The 25,367-nt window shown below is 39.8% G+C and overlaps 1 protein-coding gene across 1 annotated transcript in view; it reads left to right on the forward strand.

The window, feature by feature from the left end:
- LOC101860825 (sorting nexin-8) overlaps positions 1-10,952 on the forward strand; it is a gene marked incomplete at its 5' end in the record, with an annotated part of 20,589 nt that extends 9,637 nt beyond the window's left edge. Inside the window, 4 exon segments of the mRNA XM_013084389.2 lie at positions 2,460-2,576; positions 4,021-4,059; positions 6,685-6,834; positions 10,223-10,952. Of these exon segments, the coding sequence (XP_012939843.1) occupies positions 2,460-2,576; positions 4,021-4,059; positions 6,685-6,834; positions 10,223-10,351 (435 nt within the window).
- Between the last annotated feature and the right edge of the window lie 14,415 nt (positions 10,953-25,367).

Consider the following 25,367-nt stretch of genomic DNA (forward strand, 5'->3'; position numbering starts at 1 on the left):
GGGGGGGGTAGTTATATAGTCCCTTGTCACATCAGCACGAGAAACAAACTGGCATTATAAAATTGGCAGATTATCTTCTGTGCTTGAAAGTGGTTATAATTCTCAGCATTAACTTTCTGTTAAATCCCAGATTAGTTGTGTTTTTTTGTTTTCAAATGCAAGTTAATAAAGTTTCAGTTATTTTCACAGTATAATAATTGCATTTATAAAGCGCATATCTACCCTTTACAGTATGCTCTATTTGCTTTACAACTATTATTACCACAATGGACCCTAGAATTCTCAGTTTCCAGGGAAGCATACATTTCAAGCAACTGATTAAGCGATCAAACACTAACAGACAAGATCTTTTGCAGTCTGTAGCCAGTTTCTGCTTCCCAACTGGGTGAACTGAGGAAAGCTCCTTTCCCTAGGACAACATCAAGCCCCTGACAGGATTTGAACTCACAACCTTACTTCTGAGAGTCCGAGAGCCTAACCACTAGACCACCGACATCACTTGACATCCCTGGGCTTTCTCCTTCTTCTATTCAGTGCTACCGCTCTCCTAATCTGTTCCTGGCTAAATGTTGTTGATACGGAGCAGACTTGCTTTTATTTAAATAGCTGTATCTGGTGGATGTGCTTGTCTTAACGCAGGGATACTCACATTAAGGGAAGTGATCAGTTTATTTCATGTACGATTCTATAAGTATCTCATTGTCTCCCACACAGGCTGTCGACGAAGAAGAGGGAGTAGTGGAAAAGCTTTCTTTCTTCATGGACCTTATTTCGGCCTACAGAGTAAGTGAGACTTTTGTACCTCTTGTTTCTTTACTAGTACTGCTTTTTGTGTTGCTTGTCTCCATAGGGGGTGGGTGATTAGTGGGTGCTCTGGTGTGGTTTGCTCCCTCCCTACTGTCAAACATCTATCATCCTTATCGTTCCTTCTTTTTTGTGTTTGTTACTCTCTTGCAATCTTGTAATACCTCTAATCTTCAGCACATTATGACCTATTGTGTTGTAAGTGCCATAAAACTGTAACTGAAACTAAGAAATTAAACCTGGGAGCATAGTTAGGGCAGATGCAGATATTAAAGGGCTCTATCTCTCCTGCCATCTGCTAAGGCCCCATTACATTGTCTCAACACGCCACCTTTACCTTTCCACAAGCTGAGCACAGTCTTTTGTGTGAAGGGGTCTAGTGTGGTATGGATTTAACTCCCTTTTTATCACTGTTATATTCTCCAACTCACTCAATCCCGGGAGTTTTTCCCGAAATTGTACCCAGAAACCTGTCATTTTGGCTCTAATGAAAGGTCCCACTAGTAACCATTAATATAATTCAATTGCTTTGAAATTTAGCTCTAAGTACAACCTAAGATAGATCTGTAGACATACCAAATTTGAAGTATGTAGCTTTAGTAGTTTTGCTTTGGTGTGTTGTACAAATTTGATATTTTGGGGGGCTTACAATTTTTTTTCATGGCCGAATGAGCAAGAGCAAGCCTACACTGAATTTCAAATATGCTTGTGAGTGTCTAGATCTATTTATTGTATTTCATGTATAATAAAGACTGTTGAATACTTTCATGAATTTAAAAAATGTATGTGTGAGAAAGGTAGAGAAAATCGATTGCGAGACATTCTTAGCTGATCAGTGTAAACAAAAGTGCTGAGAGTGCCTTTCTAAAAATCAAGATTTCTCCGTGTGTAATGACAGTAGAAACAAAATTCCAGCTCCCCTCTAGGCAGAATTGGCCGGGGAAATAATAAATTAATCTTATATAAAACTTGAGGCTGTTTTCCAAAACGACTTCACTAGTATACGGAATAAAACTATAAAATCGAGTTATCTTGGTCGTGGGATTGTACGCAGCCCACGAGCTGATCGAGATATCTTAGTCACGGGATTGAGTGAGTTAAGGGGCATAACTTCCAAATTAATGTATGTCTCTGATAGGACCAAGCAAAATGGATGGAGTCTTAAAAAACTCTTCATAATCCAGGTATAAGAATGCAGCTTTAGGGGTTTGAACTTGCCTAATCTATGTACTAGTTCAGCATGATACCATTTGAGCTTATAAATCAGCTCTCCCCTGAAGTGGTCTGAATCTAAAAGTGTTTCACCAAGAGCTCCAGTACAGGAGGGGGGAGTCATAGCTGAATGACTTGATGTAGGCCAGCTGATAGACTCCGTTGGGAGCTGTTTGCTGATTCTTCAGGATGTTTTTTCGTTATAAATTGTCTGGTCAAATCAAATCATAGGAATTAAAAAGGAAATTAAGCCAGTTTGGCAATGTTGTTGAAAAAAGAAAGGGCAGATTTCACGCTGAATTAACTGGAACTTGGAAGTTCTAAGCCCAAATAGTGATATAGAATTGCTTTAGTGATGACACATGCTTGATGTGGCAGAGTAAGTGGTAGATCATGGCCAAGTGGTACACTGGTATGTCTTACTGACTTGTCTGTCTGTTCAGGACCTGTGTGACCGCCATGAGAAGGGAGTCCTGCATGAGCATCAAAAGGCCATACAAAAAATGGGACAGTACAAGAAGCGGATGTCTTCCTCCATGCAGCGGCAGAGTTCTACAGAGGTGAATGCTTAGAAACATGATGAGTTGGGGGGGGGGGGGGGGAATTCCTTATGTGCTCCTCTTCCTCATCTTTTTTTTTTTCATTTTCTTCTCTTTTTTTTTTTCTTCTTCTGATACTCCTCCATTTTTTTATATATATTTTTTTTTTATTGTCCTCTTGTTTTCATCCTCCACCTCTTCATTCTCCTTTTTTTAAATTGCCCTGCTCCTTATTCTCTTTGTACTTTTCTCTTTTTATTCTCTTTTTATTTTACTTCTCTTTTTCTTCTCATGCCCCTGATTTCACATGTTTTTTTGTTCTCCTGTTCTTTTTCTTCCTGTTTCCTGCACTATTGATTGTATCAAATGTCTCCCTGGGATGATGATGGGCTCTTTCTTTGCAATGTCCTCCGGAAATGCTCCAGAGCATGTCCATTAAGTGATGATTATAGAAATCTTTAAAATAACTAGACTATAGAAGTGCCTAAGCCAGGAGTAAGGCAAACGTTAGGTTCACAAGGTGTAAGAAATTCATTCCCATATATGTTGTGAGTGACAGCCTGTGCCATTGGTCAAATTTTTTTTTAAAGGATCATTGTTTGAAACTAACAACAATTAGTGCTGTTGGCTCATGGCATGGTGTGTTTTGCAGTCAGGGTCAAAGGCTTGTGATGTAGTCTGCAGTTCCAAAGGCTTTTTTAGGAGGTTATCATTTTTAGATTGTTATTTTACCTCAAGTGTTTAACATTTTAAAATCTGATTGTTGATCCAAGCCAAGCCATGCAGTAAACTGTTGGGAATGCAACAAACTTGTGTTTCACGTGCTCATATGGCCTTGTGCGGTTGCAAGCACCGTAACACTCTTACTAAAAACTAAAAACAGTATCTCCTCCTCTCCTCCCTTCCCACTCCCCCCTTTTCCCCTTTTTGTTCTTAACTCGACAATGATGAGCCCACCAAGACCTTTTTTTTTTTAATCATCACGCCTTTGTTTATGTTACCTTATTACTTGAAACCCCAGTGAGGAAGACATCCATGGCCGTATTACGATTGTTTATGCCAAATAAATAATGTTCTATTTGTTGATTACTAAATCTATGCTAGTGTGTGGGCAGCCCTGTGTTTGGTTGGTGGACACCAGTTAAAGAAAGATTATTATTTGAGAGTATTTACTTCCTGGATTTTCCCTGATCTGTACAAAAATAGGATGTAATAATTTGCTTCTCACGTACCCATGGGTTCAAGAAGTGCACGACATGGCATTGAATGGTTGTTTGTCCCATGGAAGCCCCAGATCACTATCTTGATTGAAAAATGCGAGTCGTCATGGCCTATGTTGGAGGAAAACTATGGTTAGATCGTTGGGGTTTTTAAAATTTGAATCGACCTTTACCTTTGTTGCTCTGTTTTCCATCATTGTTATATCAGAAACCTGCATTAAAAAGAACCTTTATTACTCCCCCAGCCTGGAGCTGTTGAACAGCTGGAACAACGAATTCTGGAAGTAAGTTTTGCTCTGTGTTGTGCTGTTCTGTGTATTTTTCCGGATGGAGTGGAGGGGTCCAGGGGATGGGATGTGTTATTATTTGTGTGTGTGTGTTTGTTTTTGCAAAGCATCAGAGATTTTTATCAATTAAAATGGAGATATGTGTCACAACGCGGTGGAATCAGACACTTGTCAAAATAAAAGGCACAAAAGTGTAAATTTGCATTTTCGAAGGACTCTCAATCTATGGAAGACACTGAACTTTGATGGCTATTTTCTCGCTAACAGTACCTGTCATAGCTGCCACTTTCCCGCTAAATAGCGGAAACTCCGCTTCATCTGGCTTTCCCTGCCATTTTCCTCCTTCCTCCGCTGGACCACTCTCGGTTGCAAATCGCGATACTTTTTTTTTTTTTACACGCGGAAGACACCGAACCGGGCGAGAGGCAAAAATGCGGCTTGCGAATGTCCGCTCGTAGCTTTGTAGGCTACTTGTACTTCTGTTTTTCTGTGCCAAGGCCAAGCACTAGTTTCACATTGTCTGTGGCGTGGAGCAACACAGTGTCGATCGAGCATCGGGACATTGGCGTGCCGAGTTGTCATTGAAAACGGTGGAAATTCGAGAGAAATTGAGGCAAAATGCAAAAATAAATGGAGCTGGAATGAGAAAGAAGCAGCCGGTGTGCGACTTGAAAAGTTCATTAGAAAATTGCTGCACTTCGCGTTTGGTGCGATAAAGAAATCGCGGCACTCCTGTACAATTGCGGTCCCGTTTGTTTACCTGACGGCTATTGTGACTGTGAAAGTGAACCTAAATCTAGATCTAGATAGCCTTGATAATGTATCTTTAGATTTAGTCCAGATCTACACATATTTAGATTTCTAGATTCTAGATCTAGATTAGATAGCCTAGGCTATAATTTTAATTCAGTTTAGATCTAAAAAGAAACACACTACAGGGGCACTAGATCTAAGTGCAAACGCGACTGCAATTGTACAAAAGTGCCTCGAAATCCCTCAGTACAGCGGCAAAGGTGTTGCCTCCTTGATCCAATTCCAATACTGCTCTACATCGATGTAGCCTGCAAGTTAAAAATGAAAGATCTTCCTATGACGCACCAGCTCGCAACAAACACTGGATTTTTAGTCACCAAACTGTGTCAAATGCTTGTTAGTCAACTTAGTGCCTTGTGGGGGTGGGGGGGGGTTCAAATACATTTTAAAATTCAGTAGCCTATGGTTAACAAATATGACAGTTTTACCTTCAAAACCATAGGCTATATTTTCCAATATATTGCCTCTGGATCTCACTGGTTTTACTACTCCGGCCTTCGGAGAGCGTGCGTGCGCCTTCGCGTGAATTTCCTCCTTTTTAAAAATTCCTGAGTGGCAGCTATGACCTCTGAAACCAGGCGGCCCCCACCTAATTTAATTGCAAGTATCTCGACTTCTATTCAAGATAGAAAGATATTTTTTACATTGAAAACAAGACAAATGAATAAGCTTTAATATGATACCAATAACTCGTCGTGCCCAAAGATTGTCGAGCACCTGATTCCAGTGCATCGTAACATATACGTTTCACATGCTTGACAGGTGCTTCTGTGATACAAGGATCTTTTTGAAGGTGTTGATTGTAGGGTCTGCTTCTCTTTCATATTTATATCGCTAGATATTTTTTAGTTGTCATTTGTATTAAATTTCTACATAAGACGTAATAACCACTCATCTAAATTAGTTTTGGTAGTTTTGCAAACTTTAATGTCATGATGAGACAGTTTAGTTGAACCACTACCTCGCTTGGCTTACATTGGGGCTTATGTACTTTGAAAGCACGGGATGTCGAACAGTATGAGTCACATTACAATGAATTAGAATTTGTCCTTGTAATCCTATAAATCCATCTTGAGATTAAAATTAAGCTAGGTGTATTGTCTCTTTCTTAGACAAACACTTAATTAGCTGTCAATCTAATATCTAAGGAGAAAAGTATCGAGATAGAAATTCCCTTCTCTGTGAGCAGATGTTTCTCTCATCCTGTTTGTGTTGAGATAAGAATTCCCCTGTTCATGAACTGATGTTTCTCTCATCCTGTTTGTGTTGAGATAAGAATTCCCCTGTTCATGAACTGATGTTTCTCTCATTCTGTTTGTGTTGAGATAAGAATTCCCCTGTTCATGAACTGATGTTTCTCTCATCCTGTTTGTGTTGAGATAAGAATTCCCCTGTTCATGAACTGATGTTTCTCTCATCCTGTTTGTGTTGAGATAAGAATTCCCCTGTCCATGAACTGATGTTTCTCTCATCCTGTTTGTGTTGAGATAAGAATTCCCCTGTTCATGAACTGATGTTTCTCTCATCCTGTTTGTGTTGAGATAAGAATTCCCCTGTTCATGAACTGATGTTTCTCTCATCCTGTTTGTGTTGAGATAAGAATTCCCCTGTTCATGAACTGATGTTTCTCTCATCCTGTTTGTGTTGAGATAAGAATTCCCCTGTTCATGAACTGATGTTTCTCTCATTCTGTTTGTGTTGAGATAAGAATTCCCCTGTCCATGAACTGATGTTTCTCTCATTCTGTTTGTGTTGAGATAAGAATTCCCCTGTTCATGAACTGATGTTTCTCTCTCTCTCTGCCTGCAGCAAGAGGGCCAGATCGCCAACATGGAGAACCGGAACTATTACTCTCTGCACTGCCTCCAAATGGAGACGCAGCTCATCCACGCACATCTGGACATCTTTCACGAGATTGTCACGTGCATGGCTAATGTGGAGGCAGCCACCAGTGCTGATGTGAGTAAGAAATCGGAGAGGCTTGAGGACTGTTTTAGAATATAATGCAAAATAAAATAAAATAGCATTCTTGTTGGTCCCCATTGGGAAATCAAGTTTGCAATGGCTAACATACATATATCAGTTCATATATTCAATAATTCATCAAGGTCACAACAAACCCACCAATGTAGGTCACTACCATGCAGCACCCTCTTGTTGAGCTAGGGTTATTGTGCGTTCTTCACTTAGTGAGACCAGTGATCACTCCCATATAAGCATAACGTAACAGACATGTATGCTTGACATTATTTTGAGCCTACGTTCTCTAACCGCTAGACTGCTGGCATGAGTATAAATGCAAAAAGGCATATTGTCTGATTGACTTCAAACTTCCAGGAACTTGAGGGTACGTCAAAAGTAATGAAAGTTGTTTGATATTTCAAAAACCTTGAATGCTATGGACCTGAAATGTTCAGTCCTTCGACTTTGTATACTGACTCCAGCCTTCACAGCCATTTCTGAAAGGCACAGCAGTAGTTAACTTTCGGTATGCTTCTCAGCTCTCGTTCAAACATCCGTTCAGCAAACTTATCTTTTAGAATAGGAAATACACAGAAGTCACAGGGAGCAAAGTCAGGACTGTTGGCTGGATGAGCAAGACTTGGATCCTTTGTCTTTACACACACACAGTTGTTCCTGTTACTTTGTGGGGGGCTGCATTGTTGTGGAGGTTCATTGTGCGAGCAGCTCTGATCTAAGGTTTCTGCTCATCAACATCAATTTTCACCTGGTGCAGTACTTTTTGCACATAGTAAGAAGTCATAGTAGTATGACATGGTATCAACCACAAGAGGACCACTTTATTTGAAAAAGACAGCAAATAGCCTCTTTCTGCTTTGAAATCCTAAAAGCAAAAATGACAGCGTGTCTCTTTTTTTTTCGTATCCACATGCGATCCAGCTGTTTTAATGGAATTCCAAAAAAGGGAATGGAAATTAATCTCCCGTGGCAATGTTTGTAAGTTGCTTGGGCCCATGACGTTCAAATATGTTGTGGTTGAGCTATTCTGTGGCACATCTTGCCCCCTCTCTTTTTTTTATTTCTTAGTTAATAAATTGGGCATCCGGTGGGCACACGCCTTTTTCATATCAAGTTCTTTGTGGTTAATATTTTTCACAAACCCTGATGAAAGTCCAGACTTGTCACAAAGTTCTCATTTAGAGTAGACCTGCATGTTTGCCGACAATCGTCTGAAATCCGACAGTCGCGACGCGACCCGCGAGGCGGCTGATGCTATCGCGAGGCCTGGCCGACTGCCAGCGTCCCCCTTTTCTCCCGTCGGCTTTGTCGGCACTTTCGTTTTCGTGCCGACCACCGACTGCCGACGTCGGCGTTTCCGACATAATTGTCGGAACCTGAGTAGAAATGCGAATACGAAAAAAGACGACGACCTAAATTATCTACTTTCAGTTTCGTGCTCGAGCGGACATTTTGAATTTTGTTTTGTTGACAAATTCAATTGTTCAGATCGTGTGGATTCATTCCAGTCCGACTCACTTAGGTAATAGAATCTAGATCTAGATCTAGATTTATATAGATCATTATAGACCTCAATGGAGGATTCATATTCCAATTCTATTTTGTCAAACCGTATCATAGGTTGTGCTGTAATATTATTAATGTTGGTAAAAGGCATTTCATCAGGTGCGTGAATTATTTATTTATTTAGAATCTAATATCTAGACCAAGTCTAGACTCAGCTGAGCCCCTCTGTTCGGAATCGGATGCGGATTTTGAGTTCAAGGCCTATTCCTAGATCTAGATCCTATTCACTTGTTTTACAAGATCTAGATCTAGCTAGATCTAGATTTATTTAGTTTACTAGAATCTAGATCTATATGGAGGATTCATATTCCAATTCTAGAATCTATTGTCTATTGTGTTATTGTATCAAACCCTATTATTATAGATCTAGCAATATGTAGATGTAGGCCATTATATTATGCTCCTTGTAAGCCTTGTTTGTTTTGGAGTGTGGTTTTTTATTTTTTTTAATGTTTTTCATTTTGGACTTTTGCTGGCCTTTTCACATGAGGCTCGTTGCAGGTTCTTTTTTGGGGTAGGCCTAGGGGTAGGGTTAGGTCTTTTCTTTGTTGTGTTTGTTGGGGTGGTCGCTCGTTACTCGGAAGTCCTTCCTTATGACACCCACAAAAGCTCTTTTGGGGGGGTTGCGCAAAATTTTCAGACAATCTGGTTGAGGCTCACATGCAGGTCTATTAGAGGTATGGGGATCTTGTGCAACATGGTGCCAGGTGACAGTAGTGGTTTTCTAATTCACAGAGGAATTTGGGAAGCCAAAACATGGTTGGACAAAAGAGAGTGTCTCTCCCTTCACTAAATTCTCTCGCCCAATGACAGACTATGTTATATGAACAATCAGATTCTCTTCAGACTCTGCCAATTTTAATCGATCAGTTTTCCTGGTTTACCAAGTTTACACTGAACAGAAGATGTTGTAAGTGGGTTATAGGCAAGTGCTATGGTGTGGTCTTCTGCTTTCTGTCCCATCAAACATCTATTGTCCTTATCTCTTCTCCTTCTGTTTTTGTGTTTGTTAATCTCTTGTAAATTTCTAATCTTCTGCACTATACGACATTATTGTTTTGCAAGTCCTCTTAAACACTTACTAAAACTAAAATTAAAGATGTAGAAAGGGGTGTTTTCTTTTGTGAACTCCATCTCTTTTCATTCATCCATTGTGTGTGGCGTCATAAAATAATCAAGAGTGACGTCACATGAAGCTCCAATTGTTGGTTTGAGAGTAGACATAATGTAGATTGATTATGTGTTTTGCTTTCATGGCTCAAGTCAATATATTTGCCACTAGATGGCAACCTCCATATCTTTTTGGTCCACTCTTGTGTTTTCGTCGTAACTTTAAAGTATAAGTCGTCATTCGCAAATTACCACCACTTAATAAAGTTCTATAAACATGATCATTGACAAGAGGAGAAATTACAGAAAGCTGGAATTTGGAACAATAAGATCTCCCTGTCTATTTATGGCCATTAGGTTTGTCAAAACTTTATGTCAGAGCTGTAATTGTGAAGTTGTAATGAAGACATATTTCATTTTTCCTCATTCAAACATATTTGATTTTTAAAGCTTTTGTTATGATCATTTGTACCTGATCAAGGTATTTATAGAGGAAGAACTTACCATATCTTGGAAGTAAGTTATTAAGAGAAATGATGCACTCTTTTTACATCCCCCTCCCTCCCCCCTCCCTTTCCAATCCTCCTATTCAGCATTAGTTAGCCCTTTGCTTTGAACAGCCAGAAGTATAAAGAATAGTTTTCAATATAGTAGTTAGTCACATTTGTTCTACTTTCCCTCTGTTTTCCAGTTGTCCAAAGTGTGGACTGACATGAAGCCAAGTATTGCCAGCTTGTCCCCTCAGTCCCCACCCTCATCGCCCACGCGACTCTCGCCCGTGGGCTCACCCAACAACAGTGTGATGGGTATCACCATGTAGGACCTCGGTCGGACTTCTCGCTCTTAAACTGCAGCGGCACAGATGGTGTTCGGCTGAACCGCAGTGCCGTCTGATCAAAAGATGTCTGAACTCGCGATGTTCTTGCCAGTGTGAAAGATTGGGACTGGTTTTGGCCCCAAATAGTGTTGTGTGTCTATTGTTATGGGTTCTGTCCAAATGTGTTCCCATTCATCGCTCTTGTTTGATCAACTCTGTGCATTATGTGAGTTCGAACTAACTTTGTTGTGCGGGCATTATGCTGACCAGTTTTGTTACTAACTATTGACCTTTCATTGTTGCAGTTATGTTGAGAGAGGGTGGGGTGCAGGAATCGTTTACTCATCAGAATATTTGAACTGCCTTTTATTGAGTAAAATAAACACTTAAAAGATCATAATGGAGTTTGTGGAGGAGAAATGGAAAATTCCATTCATTATATGATTATATGTTGTTTGCATGCTAAGCCCTGTACAGCCTTTGTCCTCTTTATTATATTTCACTGTGAGGCCAATCATTTTTTCACCACAACAAGTTTGTATTTGCACCAATGCCGGGCTTATTATGTTTTAGATTTTCATTTTTTTGCTTTTTGAAAAAAAAATGTTTGAATCCCTTGGTAAATTAACGAGCAAAGTACTTGTGCTTGACTGCTGAAATGGGTTATGAGGAATTGAATGTGATCTTATAAATGAATAATACAATATACAATATAATATAATACAGTGCAATTACTGCTGTGTGCATGTGCACCTTGTATTGTGCAGTGGGGCAAACTGTCTGTGATGTTTTCCATGTGTTAGCAGAAGCTCACAAGATGACCTTTTCTGGGAGTTATATGATCATATCAGAGTGGGGCGTGCCTGCGTGTGGCATGTGAGTGTGTGTGTGTGTGTGTGTGTGTGTGTGTGTGAAGGGCTCCTTGACAAAACCAAGTAAATGCTAAATTTAAACAAAACAAGGGACATCACTTACTAACAACTGGCTCCAAGCCACACCCAGTTAATCAATTTTCTTTGTTTCAAAATTCAGCTTGATGAACTTCTGCAGTGTTTGAAATTGTTGCTTTGTTTCATATTCACTATTTGTAGGAATCAGATTTTCTGAAATTTCCCAGTTCAAGAATTTAGATGAGTAATGTTTTTTCACAGAGCCCTTCCCTGTTCACTAGTTACTTTAAGTATTAACTTTCTCAGCAGTGCTGTTGTTGTTATGTTGTCTCTGTCGATGTTTTCCCTAGTTATACTTAATATGAAGAAGAGCACTTCTTTGTTCAAACTCTAGTCAGCCCTCCTTATTGGTCTCATGAGGATCCAACATTTGTCGTTGCTGCACAAGCAGAATGTCTCGTCCTCATATTTATGGTGCACATATTTATGTCCAGCTTCATAGAACGGATGCCCGTTGGTCAAATGCCAGGTTGGGTCTGGTGGCATAATTGTGCTGGCCAGTGCACACTGTATCAAACTGTTTTTCCATTGATTTTCAACTTTGAACCGGAAGTCCATTCAAAAAGCCCATCAGGGCCTACTGCACTCTGCTGATTCTGAGCAAAAACAAAGAGCTGATGTATTAGCCTTATTTTATTGATTATTCTCATCACATTTAGAAAATCAAACATATTTGGTTTTGAACGGTTTTATGTAAATTGTGCCAGAATGGTAAATTTTTTCCCTCGATGGATGACAAGCCCTGGCTGCCCTCAGGTGCATCAAGTGGAGATTTGGCAAGTTCATAAGTTGGGGAGTCAACGAACAGCCGCAGTTGTCCCCTTGTCTTGCTGTAATAATAGGAAGAAGTCATTTTAATCTTCTTTTTGGATTTCTAGTTCTCAATTTTGCAACAATTTTTCTTTCTTCTGTTTTGACATTGTGTTTGAACACCAAAATCTTTTTGCATTGTTTTGTTTTGTTTGTTTGGTTTTTTTCTTATAACATCTGTTTCAGTTTTTGGTCATCACTCGAGTATGACTGATTTGATAAAATGAACAGACTGCTTTGATGTGCCAGTGGGTATATATTTTCGCATCTATAATTGGCCTTGGAAATTTTTCCCTGTGAAATTTTTGCTTTTGATGAGGGGGTGACCTTTGCTTGCTTTTGTTTACAGCTGGTAATTGGATGTAAAAGTGCCCTGCTGTGTGTGGTATGATGTTAATAACAGATGCATTTATATAGCGCTCTATCCCATATGCGTAGAAGCTCTGAGTGCTTTGCATCGATGGCTTGATCACTGAGAGTAAAACCTGACACACACAAGAAAAACCATTTCCTATGCACAAAAGAACCTGTTCAACAACGCAAGAAAGCACTTTGTCAGCCATACATGAATCATGTACACAAAAGGACATCAGTGAAAGCAAGACACATCAGCACCTGCCAACACCAACACACTCTTATTAAGACTTAAACAAATGAGTCTGAAGCAGTCGCGTAAACGTAATGATGCCTGTCAGCAATGTTGTGTGTTATGCAATAAGTGATTCAATGTGATATAATGATGTTATGTGTTATGTTATAATCTTTGTGATATGATGTGTGATGGGGTGTGTATTGTGCTGTACGATGCGGTATAGTGTTTGTATGATGTGAAGTGATGCAACATGGTGTGTTGTTTTATATGTCGTCATTATAAAATCTACAAGAGTGGGAATAAAACTGCAGGAAAGCATCATTGTTGATGTGATCCCCTGTGTATATAGATACACACACACACACACTCACACACATACTCACTCACACATACACGCTCGCACACACTCACACACTCTCACACACACACTCACCCCTATGTCCAGAACCAAGAAACCGTTATCCTTGCTCGACAGAGTCCTGTGTGTGACATTGTTTTGCTGTGGTGGGTTGTACTTGTAAACGTTATGCCCTACAGCCGGTTATGAAAGAGATAAGCCTACTGGTGTGGCTTTATTCAATGACTTGCTTTTTTTCATAGACTGAGGAAAATGTTGCCTTTGTCTCGTTGACTTGTTGATTTTATTTACTGGTACATATATTCTGGTCATATACGAACTGTATCATCTTTGCAATTGTATACTTAGAGCTGTGTGTTAGGTGCTTGTCAGGTAAAATTGTTGGACCCCAAGCTTGTGCATGCTGGTCCGAAATGGTTAATGTTTGTGTGTAAAACTTAACAAAGTAAATAATTTTCTTAAATATCATTGGGTGTGTAGAAGAAGGAAATACTGTTTCACTATTGAATTTCTGCATCATAAAGTCATATTTCAGATGCTGAATAGTTGAAAAGTAGTTGTCGTTTTGGTTGAAGTTTGAATTTTCCTCACCGGAGACTGAATACAAGTGATATATCAAATGTCTTCTACTTTACATTCAGATGGCATACTTACAAAAAATAATTAAATGTGAGATATCGTGGTGAAATCAGGCACTCGTCAAAATAATGTAATCAAGTAAATTAACATTTTTCCGTCTGTTTGGCAAATTTCAATTAATAACTTGTTTTAGGCCCAATGCCTTCTATGTCTACTTTAAAACGCATTCCTGCATGGATTTTACCGAAAAACATTAATCAAAGGCACAAAAATATGTCAATTTGTTGCTTCAAAGACACTACAGCTCTAAAAACTCACCAACCTTTGGGGCCACTTTCTTGCTAATTTTACCTCTGACACTAGGCAATGTCCATCTCCTTCAATCGAAAATATCTCAACTTCTATTCAATAGAGTTTGGGTTTTTTTCACCAAAAGCAAGGCATATTAAGAGGCTTTAAGATTATACCAATAACTTCATATGCCCAAAAATTGACGAGCACCTGATTTCATCGTGTCGGGACATAATTGTCAGATCATTGCACTGTTACTATTTCCTTCACTATTGTGCAATGAAGCTGATCATGAATAGTTATAATGGGATGCCAGTATGTTTTGAGTCATTTCTATTTATTTTATTTATTATGTATTTTTTAATATGTTCCTAGCACCCGTGACCACCATAAAACTTCTGGACTATAAGACCACACAGAATGTAAGGCACAACTTCTTTTCTTTTTTCAGGATTTATAATTAGCTCCTGATAAGTTTGAATATGAGTTGGTTCCGAATATTTTTTTCCTTCCTCCCAGGATTATTTACTCCAAGCACATTATCTTGAGATGAAGCCCAATGCTTGTCTTTAAAAAAATGGTCATTTTGTGTTCAATTTGTTGTGAATAAGACTTCACCAAATAGAGTTGGAAGGTGCCAGTGTTAATTCCTACTTCTTTTCTTTCCCTTTGTTGTTTCTGTCTGTTTTGCTTTCCCCTGTACCGGGTACTAAATGGTTGTTAATGCGTCAATGCGCCCCTCTCCATCAAACTAAACACTAATTGTCTTCTTATTGTTTTGTTCAACCAATTTTGCTCTGTTGTGTAGCTTCTCAGAAATGCACATCTTTGTTTTAGTTGATCACACAGTGCATTTCTGTTTTGTGGCGCCGGTGAAAACTTTCAAGTGATTTGTCAAAGGTTTTTTCACATCCCTCTACAGACGCTGGATGTGGGAGGAAGGTGTAACTTGTTACTACAAAGCGGTTTGATCCGTAAAATTACACTCATCCATTCACTTCGAGAACTCAGTAGTCAGTAGTGCCCAACTAGTCTAGCACTTGAGATAAAATGCACCAGCCACTTTAGAGTTCAGGGGAAGTTATCTATGAACTTACTTAATGACGATGTGTAGCAGTTTTACTTACTTTGATTTTTGTATGGATACAGGTCTCAGCAAGATGGTCCGAGTCAGACTTTTGGGTACTTTGGTCCGCCATGGTTAGCAGCTTCCATTTGTTGTGTGGCTGGTAGGGTGAAGATTTAACTGGCCACCTAGACTGGAGATGATGTCAGTCCGTGACTGGTGCATTCTTCAGGCATTTACAGCATTAAAATCAAAATTGTTTCCCTCTTCTTTGTGATATGCATGTAATTGTAATAATATACTGTGGACTCTGCTGAAGTGCACTACAACAATGTGATTCGTTCTCAAAGAAAAGGTCCTGATGATTCGCATGCAGCATTATAATATGATTATTTATAGGTGTCAGTGTTGGTAAAAAATTTCCTGTCTCTAAAATAGAGCAAAGTTTTCTTTCTGTTTGCATACAAGGAGGTGCGTCACTCTGTTCTAGTATTATTGAATTTTTAATAATGTAGATGTTGGCATAGGCACTTTTTTGTTTTAAATATGGGTTTTTTTAGTATATCAAATGGAATGAACTGTCATTCAATGTTGTAATGTATTACTGTCTTTGTTGACTTTAAGATATCATGGGAGATAAAAAGACATATCAACTATTTAACAGCAAGGATTGTCTTGTCATTTTCCCACCTTCTTTACTCATGATTTAGAATTGTGAAAACATCTTGAGTTTGACTCTGAAAATGAGAACAAAGAGATATGAATGCATTTTAAAGTCTTATGTAGTGTGATGTTATAACTTGTTGGTTTTGTTGTTTTTGTAAAGTGTTTTACAGCGCTCGCAACTGCATAAGGTCATATGAGCGCGCGGGACACCCCTAATTTTTCAATTGGTAGGAAATTTTAAATTTTGCGCGGGTGACGGCCGAAGCCTACTCTTATCGATTTTAGACCACCAAGGGATCTTTAACATGCGCAACTTGCACACGGGCCCTCCGAGATTTTTCGCCCTTGTCTGAGGGGGTGGGGGCAGAAAGAGGAGACGAAAGCAGACGACAGAACATTGCTAGAGAGCAGGAAATGAGGTGAAAGGAGACAAATTTAGAGAAGAAAATTTTTCGGTCGCTACCCGGATTCGAACCCGGGACCTTTTGAATGAGAGGCCAACACCTTAACCTCTAGGCCACGAGAGCCCCCATTACAACTTGTTTACTGTCATCAGTCCGCAATTGAAGCACGATAAAAGCGAATCGCTCTGAAAAATGTTCTTAGGTTTTGCATGAATGTCTTAAAGTTAGATGACTAATTGAAGTTGTGTGATGTTTTCTTTGATGATGGCCTAATGTGGATAAAAAGAATAAATGGGGATTTATAGCATACAACTGAAACATCCATACTTCGACTTATTTTCATCAACGCCACAATTTTATCACACCTTCGTCATGATGCACAGTGAGCCATGTAAATCTACTGATTTCTCCCGTTTGTATTGATAGATCACTGAAAGTGTAAACTGATGGGACATGTTATTGGGTGGTTGGCAGGTGCTCTGGTGTGGTTTGCTTCTTCTTTCCTATCAAACATCTATCGTCTTTATCTCCCCTTTTTCTTTTTTGTTTGTTGTTACTCTCTTGTAACACCTCTAATCTTCGGCACTTATATGACCTTATTGTGTTGAAGTGCTGTAAAACACTTTCTAAAACTAAAAGGACAAGTTACAGGGGATCCAGTGCTAACTTGAATGGATTTGTTTTTCGTTTGGGCCCCCCCCCCCCCCCCCCCCCCCCCCCCTCAGTCGATTCAGATGAAGAGCAAGTCTTGGAGAGAAAACAAATTATCAGATTTACACTGAAGTGTGGGAGCAAGGTGGTGTCACAGTCTCAAAATGAGCAATTTGTTGGCCAGGTCACTGCTAATGTTAATAATTACCGTAATTAATTAATTGTAGCGGTCTTGTGTATGCATCGAAAGGGTTGTTTCCTATAGAGCCCAAAATAAAGAAACTTTAATGTAAAAACGTGGCCTCATCTGTCTGTGTACAGATTTTGTTTGACTTACCACTGCCTTCCATCTGTGTGTCAAGTGGACGTACATGTTTTACTATTAGGTTGCCCATGTTTGTTATACGGGTCAGTTTGTTCAGCTTTTATTTTAGTCAACTCTGTTACCATGATTGAGATACTGTTGAGTTAATTTAATCCAATACCCGGTACTGTCCATTCCGCTACTACTTGCCCCGTGTAAATCAGCTCACCATTTCCCTGGTCCTTGCCGTTTCAAGTTTGTGAGCTGAGCTGTCTGCACATGTCTCTTCACTGCACACGGCTGTCATTTGTGTGTATTTTACCAAGGGGTCAGTACAATACATGTATGTTTTGAGATATAATTTGTCTGCAATGACCATTGGTATTTGTGAATGAGGTTACCTCCCCTTTTGGTTTATGATGATGTTTTGAGGTACAAATATAAAATCACGGAGCTACTTGCGTCACGGCCAGTAACCACCTCTAAAGTTAAGGCAGCCGCACACATGCAGGGATTTCACCCCCATTCTCTAAAACTAAAACAGTCAAAAATTGCTGCATGTGTGGCGGAGATTTCATGAGTCAAGGCATGGGTTCAGAAATCTAGTCGCGCCAAATATTTTTTCCAATGGCCTGGGGTAGAGTGAAGTGGTCAGGTAAAAAAAAACATTTTTTAAAAATGCATATTTGACTTCAGATTTGTTATCAGTGTCAAATTTCACCATGAATTTGATACTAAACACCTTGCCGATTTGATGTTAAATAAAAATTCTGCATGAAAAAAAACCTCCTCCGATTGTGTCAATTAACCAGACAAAATGGCAATATCCCCAGTTGTGACTGCTGCATGTGTGTTAAAAAATAATCACGGGCAGCGGTTCAAGGCAAGGTGAGTTGCGTGGCTGGTGCCCATTGGCTCACGGCTCATGCGTGTGTGGTCTGTTTCGAAGGTGTCATCATGGGAGCGGGAGACTTTTTTCTTGTCACTGGATCGGTTTCTAGTGTGTTGTTATTTGCGTACAGACATGTGTCCTTCTTTCCTGTCGTCAGACAGCTATAGTCCTTATCGCTCCTTATTCCTTTGTTTGCATGTTATAAGCTGGGAACATCTAATCTTCTGATTTATGTGACCTGATTGAGTTGCCAGTGCCATAAAATTCTTACTAAAACTTAACTAAAACATGTCTCCAAAAAGCTTGGACTTTGTGCGAAGCTTCCATGAGTCGGAGAGTAATGCATGCGAAAAAAAATTTACATCATGTTGATACAAGTTAGATCTACACATTATTTATGTAGTCTGTAGTCGCAACACAATTCAGCTACAGGTACGTAGCGCCTTGATCATTGATAAAATTCTGTCAAGAAAAAACAGCCAATCTGGGACCTTATCAATAAGATCAACATCTTTCAAGGATATCGTCTGCAAACAAACACTTTTTGGGCCCAGAGAGATGAAAGTTGGATGGAACACAGTCAAGACTAGGTCTGTATAAAATAATGATGTGGTAATACTTTTCAGCTTTGCCAGTGGATCCCACAAACAATGCCACCAACTTCCCCACAAAGTTTCAACAAAGAGGTAGATTTAATTTCTGAACTCTGTGTTTTTCTGTCAGTTGGCTGGTCTGAGAGGCATCAATGCGTTATATTATATACAAATGTATATACAGTGGATTTCTGTTTTAACGAGAGGGGGGGGGGACTGGAGCGAAATGTCCGTTATAGCAGGATTCTCGTTACCAAAGGATCCAGTAATAAATTCAAGGGAAATAATAAAGGAGGCCTAATCTATGAGTTTGGTGTTCTGTTTATTTCTTTGTTATCTCCCGTGATGCTGATTTTGTTTCAACGTGACCTCCAGTAGGTCATACTTGATCAAAAATCGAATTAGGTTTCTTTCTCTAGCGCCAGCGATGTTGACACTCATGGACACGTGTACTAAAGTTGTACCCTCTGTGGGGATAGACATTGATCTGTCCCCGTCGTTTTATGCAAGAACAATTTTGAAATTATGCAAACTGAGCCCAACATTGTGAAATTATGCGATTTTATTAATTTTAACAAAGAATGGTAAAGGAAAATATTAAGAAATTACGCAAAAAATGATCAAATTTTGCAAAATTATGCGGGGTGCATAAAACTACGGGGACAGATTGATGATCACAATCCTCAAGAATGATGGAATGAACAGATTATCTAAAATTGTCGAAACACTTTTAAGTGAGCTGTCAGTAACGAGATATTACAATACTGTAACTTACAGTACCGTAGTGAGAAAAGTTGTGAGCAGTAGGGATGTGGTGTTAATGACTGGTAACGTTTGTATGCAGTGCAGATTTTGTTGCTCTAATGAAGCCTAGGCTAGCAAGATTAACCAAAGACTGGAATGCAGATTCTAGATTGAACATAATAAAGTTTTTGTCAGCTAGCTAACTTATGAGTGTTTTCGCAGGAAACTTAAGTGGCGTCGGTACCCTTGTTGTTAGTGTACTGGACCCCTAATCATGAGATTTTGCTGGTTCGGGGGTTCGACCTTCAGCCCAGTCCAGTGTGTCCTTTGGGAAGGTACTTTACACGAATTTTCCATTTGGCTCAACCCTTTCAGAGATGGATGTTAAACTTGGAGGTCCTATCTCTAATAACCTAATAGTGTTAATGGGGGGGGGGGTAAATTAAACCTATACCTACGCACCATTTCTCCAATTTTTTCCCCAGAAAACTTGGGGGAGGGTGAAGGCAAATTGGTGACCTGATGATAATGGTGTACAAATTAATTTTAAAAATAATAGCATTTGTATAGCACAAATCCCTGCACAACAGCAAGCTCTATGCGCTTCACAATCTATACTATTACCCCAGAAGACCTGAGAGCATTCTAAAACAACCCCCACTTCCTGGGAAGCATACTAGTGCACGCAACCATTTATAGGCGCTAAAACACTAACGTACTGACAAGATCTTTCGCTATGGCTAGGTACCCGTTGCAGCCTGGGTGAAGTGAGGAAAATTTGGGCAAAGTGCCTTTCCCAAGGACACAACATCGGGCCCGCGGCTCGAACCCCCCAACCCGCAAACTCACGATTACAAGTCCGGTAGCCTAACCACTAAGCCACCGACGCCACATTATTCGCAGCACAAGTATGAATGTGTCATTTATATCGACTGACCCAAGATAAAGAGATCCCACTCATAACTATGAATTTGGTTCGAGTATCGAGGATGTAGTGATTAATGAAGACGCTTTGAAATGGGCCCTGGCGTGTTAAGAGAACCGCTAGAAGTACATGTAGATTTGCTTGGAATTGGAGTGCAATGAGGAGTGCAGCCACTACATGTAGTACATTTGTACTTCAGTGGTAGTTCCTAGTAGTAGTAGCCTACAATGTGTACCGTAGTAGATTGCATATTTCACGGGCTAGTATTCAATTATTGTTGATATCAAAATGTGATACCATACACTCATTTAGTACATATTTGATTAGTAGTGTGGCAGAGGAGAGTGAAACTGATACTGTTTGACGAGTATAGGTGTATGATACATCATGTACCGGGTATGGGGGAGGGATGGGGTAACAAGAGAAGATTGTCTAAAATTCAGCATTGCAATACATGATGTATGTGAATAAGTAGTGAGATGCGCTGAATACATTTGACATTTGTCAAAGAATTTTATTTATTTGCTGCAGATTCCTGCTGTGTCATGTACTTATTGGTTACATTCTCTTTGACTTTGTCAGAATTAAAAACAATAAAGAACTTAACACATTCAAGGTTTTCTTCGAGTTTATATTTTCACTTGTTTAGATGTTTGTTACATAATATGTATTGATAGATACTGATTGTTCTTTTAAAAAATAAAAACAGTATAAGTCAACTTTTGATTCCCTTAAACTTAAAGCTGCGCCTAAAGATTATGAAACTACCGAGGAAACCATATGTAACAGGCCCGGTAATACATGTAACAGAGATCCGGTAATAACAGGGATTTTTTATAGCCCCGTTTTTTCCTACTCTTTGTCTCTATTAAAACTTATCCGCAATATATAACAGGGCCTCATCGGAACCCAATCGGTTATAGCAGGGACAAAGGTTCGTTAACAATGTGTAAAAAAAGTAAGAGAGAGAGAGAGAGAGAGAGAGAGAGAGAGAGAGAGAGAGAGAGAGAGAGATGGAGCAAGCCCACGCAAGCCAACCACTGCAAACACCGGTAGTGGGTGAAGCAAGAGAGGGCTGCAATGTGCTGCAGACTGCGATCTAGGCCTAAGCCTAGCTACACCCACACATATGTGTCATTCGCAGGCCTGCCACATGGCCATGAGAGAGGGGCATATGCGTGAAGCCAACTGGTTCCCACTTGTGCCTCTCATTGAATTTAAATTTTAAAAAGAGAAGAAAAAAAAACGGAAAAAAATTAATTAATGAACCCCTCCCCCCGGCAATAATAATTACCTATAGCAAAACCCCTGTTCGTGGGTACTTGTGGCAAGGGAAACTACCCATAAATAAATACAGCTGAATTAGTCCACAAATGCTTACTTCCTTTGCATTTCTGATTTAACAGGGATCGGATATAACGGGACTTTTTTCTCTGGTCCCACCATTCCTGTTATATCAGGGTTCCACTGTATGGATTGTGAAGCGCATAGAGCTTGCTGTTGAGCGGGGATTTGCGCTATACAAAAGCTATCTATTATTATTATTATTGCAAACAATAATCTTCATTCAACTTTCCAGATTTTTTACAAAGTTGCAGTATATTATTAATATTAAATTGCGTAAAAGCACTTTTCACTGAGATAACAGGCCTTTTTCTACCTTACTGCGGGTGTTTAAAAAAAAGCTTACTTATGTCTACAACAGCACAGTCATAACAAATATTGGCTCAGGAAAATGTCTTTCATGAGCAGAATCATTAGCCGCGTGTCCAGCAAAGCAGAAACAACCTGATTTTTGTCGAGATGAGGTGAAATTCTGTCTGTTCATATCTGGCATGTGTGAACAGATCAAAGATAAATGAACGCAATATATGGGAATGATAACATAAATGATGCGGGAGATGTACATGATACTACGAGGAAAATTCAAGGGGTTTGATTTTCTTTCAATTTTTAAAGGTGATATTGGTTGATTATCGACTAATTAGAAAAATTAGGACGAAATTTTTAAAGTTTTATTAAAAAGTTGGTCTCCGTTGGCCCCTCTCTGATATATTAAATGGAATTAATAAGGTTATATTATGTTCATTTCCCCCCGAAGTAAGCATTCAATGACAGGTGAAAATGACCACCTTTAATAATTTTTAGTTAGTTTTACTACCCTTGACCAGTTATGTACAAATCAAAACAATTGTCCAGTAACACGCTCCGAGATTACACCAACACACATATGCATACACACAAACACCAACAATCAAACAAACAAACAAACACACATGTGCACTCACACACTGAGTGTGGGTGAGTGAGTGCCCACGCAAGCGCGCATGTGTGTGTTGGTCATGTATCCCAACTCTGGCGAAATCCAACCAAGTGCTCACATTTTTAAAATCAGCCCAGGGCACTGTAAAATGATTTAGGAAAATGAGAACCATTTGTGAATTTAGCCTGACAGGAGAATCCCACTATTCGTTACAGAAGTTCTGGGCAGTCAAAGAATGCGCTTTATGTGGCGACAGTCATGAGAGACACACTCCCTTGTCGGCGTTGAAACGTGATTTACTACTTCCTGGCGCTGCTCTCGAAGAATATTTGTCTAGCAATGTGCTCCACGTTTTGCCTTAGTTCACAATGGTTGGGAAAAGTCTGAACACACATCTGCACCACAGTTGGAAGTCCAACGGGTTCAGGCTGGGATTGTGTGAAGCTCGGCACAAGGTATACTGCAACTTCTGTTGAAGTGGTTCTGGTTCCACTCGATGACTAGAGCTTACAGTGTGCTCCTTCTACTTCTTGTTTGAACCACGGTCGTTTCCGCTCCTGAGGTCCCACATAATCTTCAACACCGATCAATAATCTTCACATATTGATCTACTACCACTGTTGCTATACCATAGTCTTCAACCATGAACCAGTTCGCACCAATTAATCATACTGCAACCCACGCATTCTGTGTGCGCAGGTTTCAGTCAACGACGTTGTCTGGTCTCTCTGAACTCCAGTGAATGAGAATGTCATTTCTTGTGTTCACGTCTCTGTTAAAAATAAAAATGGGCTTCATCACAGAACCACTCTTTCTATGAATTAATTATCATTATAATTATCTTCAACAAACCATAGCCACCGTTTGATCTGTTCCCTGGCGTGGGAACCGGAAATGGCTTGTTATATCGAAATAGCATGCAAATCGAGAACGTGTACTAAAATTTTGTCGGCAGAAATTTTTCGAAAGATGGAGTTCAACTCTCCGACGACTAACACATGGGCGGCCTTTTGAAATCTATATATATCTTCCAAGGATAGTGTTGTTTGATGGCAGACTGCAGCCCATCCTATTGTTGATTTTCGACGATAACGTTTTGTTCTATGAGGCATGCCATTTTCACTTATTATTATTATTATTATTATTAATATTATCCTATCGTGAGTGTCAAGATCTACGCTTGTCCAGTTGCCCCTCCCCTTTACTTTACTTGTAAAAAATTGATAGCTTTCTATCTCTGACCGAGTTCCCCCGTCCTTGTCATTACGTACCGTTACGTGTTGTTGTTTTTTTATCACACCAATTGAAATTCAATCTGTCTTGCAAATTCGGGAGGTGAGACAGTTGCTGCAATGATCAGGGAAGAGTACACAGTTCGATGTGATCCCTCCAGGAACGAATTTAGGTGGAGAGCTCAGATGCGAGTGCGATGTGTAGCGAAAACAAAAGCGTCGGTCAGTTCCCACCTCGGTGTGATCCCGTCTTGAGCTAAACATTGTACCGTTTCATCAAGTTTTACAACGCATGTGATCACATTCACGAGAGTGGCTGATCTTTGACGCGACGGGCAGTTCAATGATCCAACTTTTCACTCGTGGTTGATCGGCTGTGTCCGCCCGGGTGTTTGTTCCGTAAATTATGATTTGAAATGCGCAATCTTAGCCGTCAGAGTGAATTAGAACAGGATCTTATGGATCACTTTTGTATAGTATAATTCTGTTTTCTGGAGACTAAATTATAAGACGTAATCCGCATTTTTCAACTTACTAACTTTCAAATTTGATGTCGATCGTGTAGCAAATATGTAACTGTCAAGAGCTTTTGTTTGAATTTCACTAGAGTTGAAACAACTGATACCGTGTGTGTGTGTGTGTGTATGTGTGTGTGAGTGTGTGTGTGTGTGTGTGTGTGTGTGTGTGTGAGAGCGTGAGTGTGTTTGTGTGTGTGTGTTTATGTATATGTGTATAATATATACGTTCACCCGTGTGGTTCCCGGGGCCCTGTCCAAGAGACAGAGGAGCCAAGAATAGGACCACTGTATCCGTACCGCGCATGTCGTAGAAGGCGACTAAGGTCGGTTGGACAAAGGATTAGCCTTTCCTGTAAAACAAAAAACAGCTACAAAAACACCAACAGCAAAAAACAACACGACCGCCAGCTCTGGAAGATGGAGGACTTTCATCACCGAGGAGAGGAGAGAATATGGAGTGTAGAATGACAGGGTGGTGAAAGCCGAAAGGAAACCACCAAGCCGAGAAACCTCCTGTCGACCAGAAGACCAAAGATGACATAGAGGCGAGTGGTATGCGAGAATGGAAAAGGCGGGGACATTATGGAAACAGCTAGAAAAGGATGCACAGGACAGGCTTCAGAAATGTTGTTGATGGCCTATGCTCCACTGCGAGTTAAAAAGGGCAAGAGAGAGAGAGAGAGATATGATATATATATATATATGGGAGTGCTTATTTAGAGAGAGAGAGAGAGATATGATATATATATATATATGGGAGTGCTTATTTAGGCCACATATGGCCTTTTCAGGCAACTGAGTTCATTCCACTTTCATAATGGTGCACCTTTCTCATTTAGTATGGTTTTGCCTCAGTGTACCACTTTCATAATGGTGCACCTTTCTCATTTAGTATGGTTTTGCCTCAGTGTACAACTTATAAATCATAACCATAATGAATATTGTAAAGAACAAAGCACAATACGCAAAATTTTGCTCAATTCCAATGGTTTGAATGAGGGCCGGATTTTTCCTTCATGGAGGGGCAAAAGCTAGGCTACCATTTTGGCACACTTTGGTCAAGTGAAAAGGTCAAATCCTCCGAATGAACTTCCGGGTTAAATTTGGGGTATAAAAAGTGTGTACACTACGTGGCTGAGTCAAAGTTACACTATCTTTGCCTGAGTGACACTCTCTCGTAC

The sequence above is a fragment of the Aplysia californica genome, unplaced genomic scaffold (assembly GCF_000002075.1).
Source record: "Aplysia californica isolate F4 #8 unplaced genomic scaffold, AplCal3.0 scaffold00289, whole genome shotgun sequence".
In the NCBI taxonomy this organism is placed as follows: Eukaryota; Metazoa; Mollusca; class Gastropoda; order Aplysiida; family Aplysiidae; genus Aplysia; species Aplysia californica.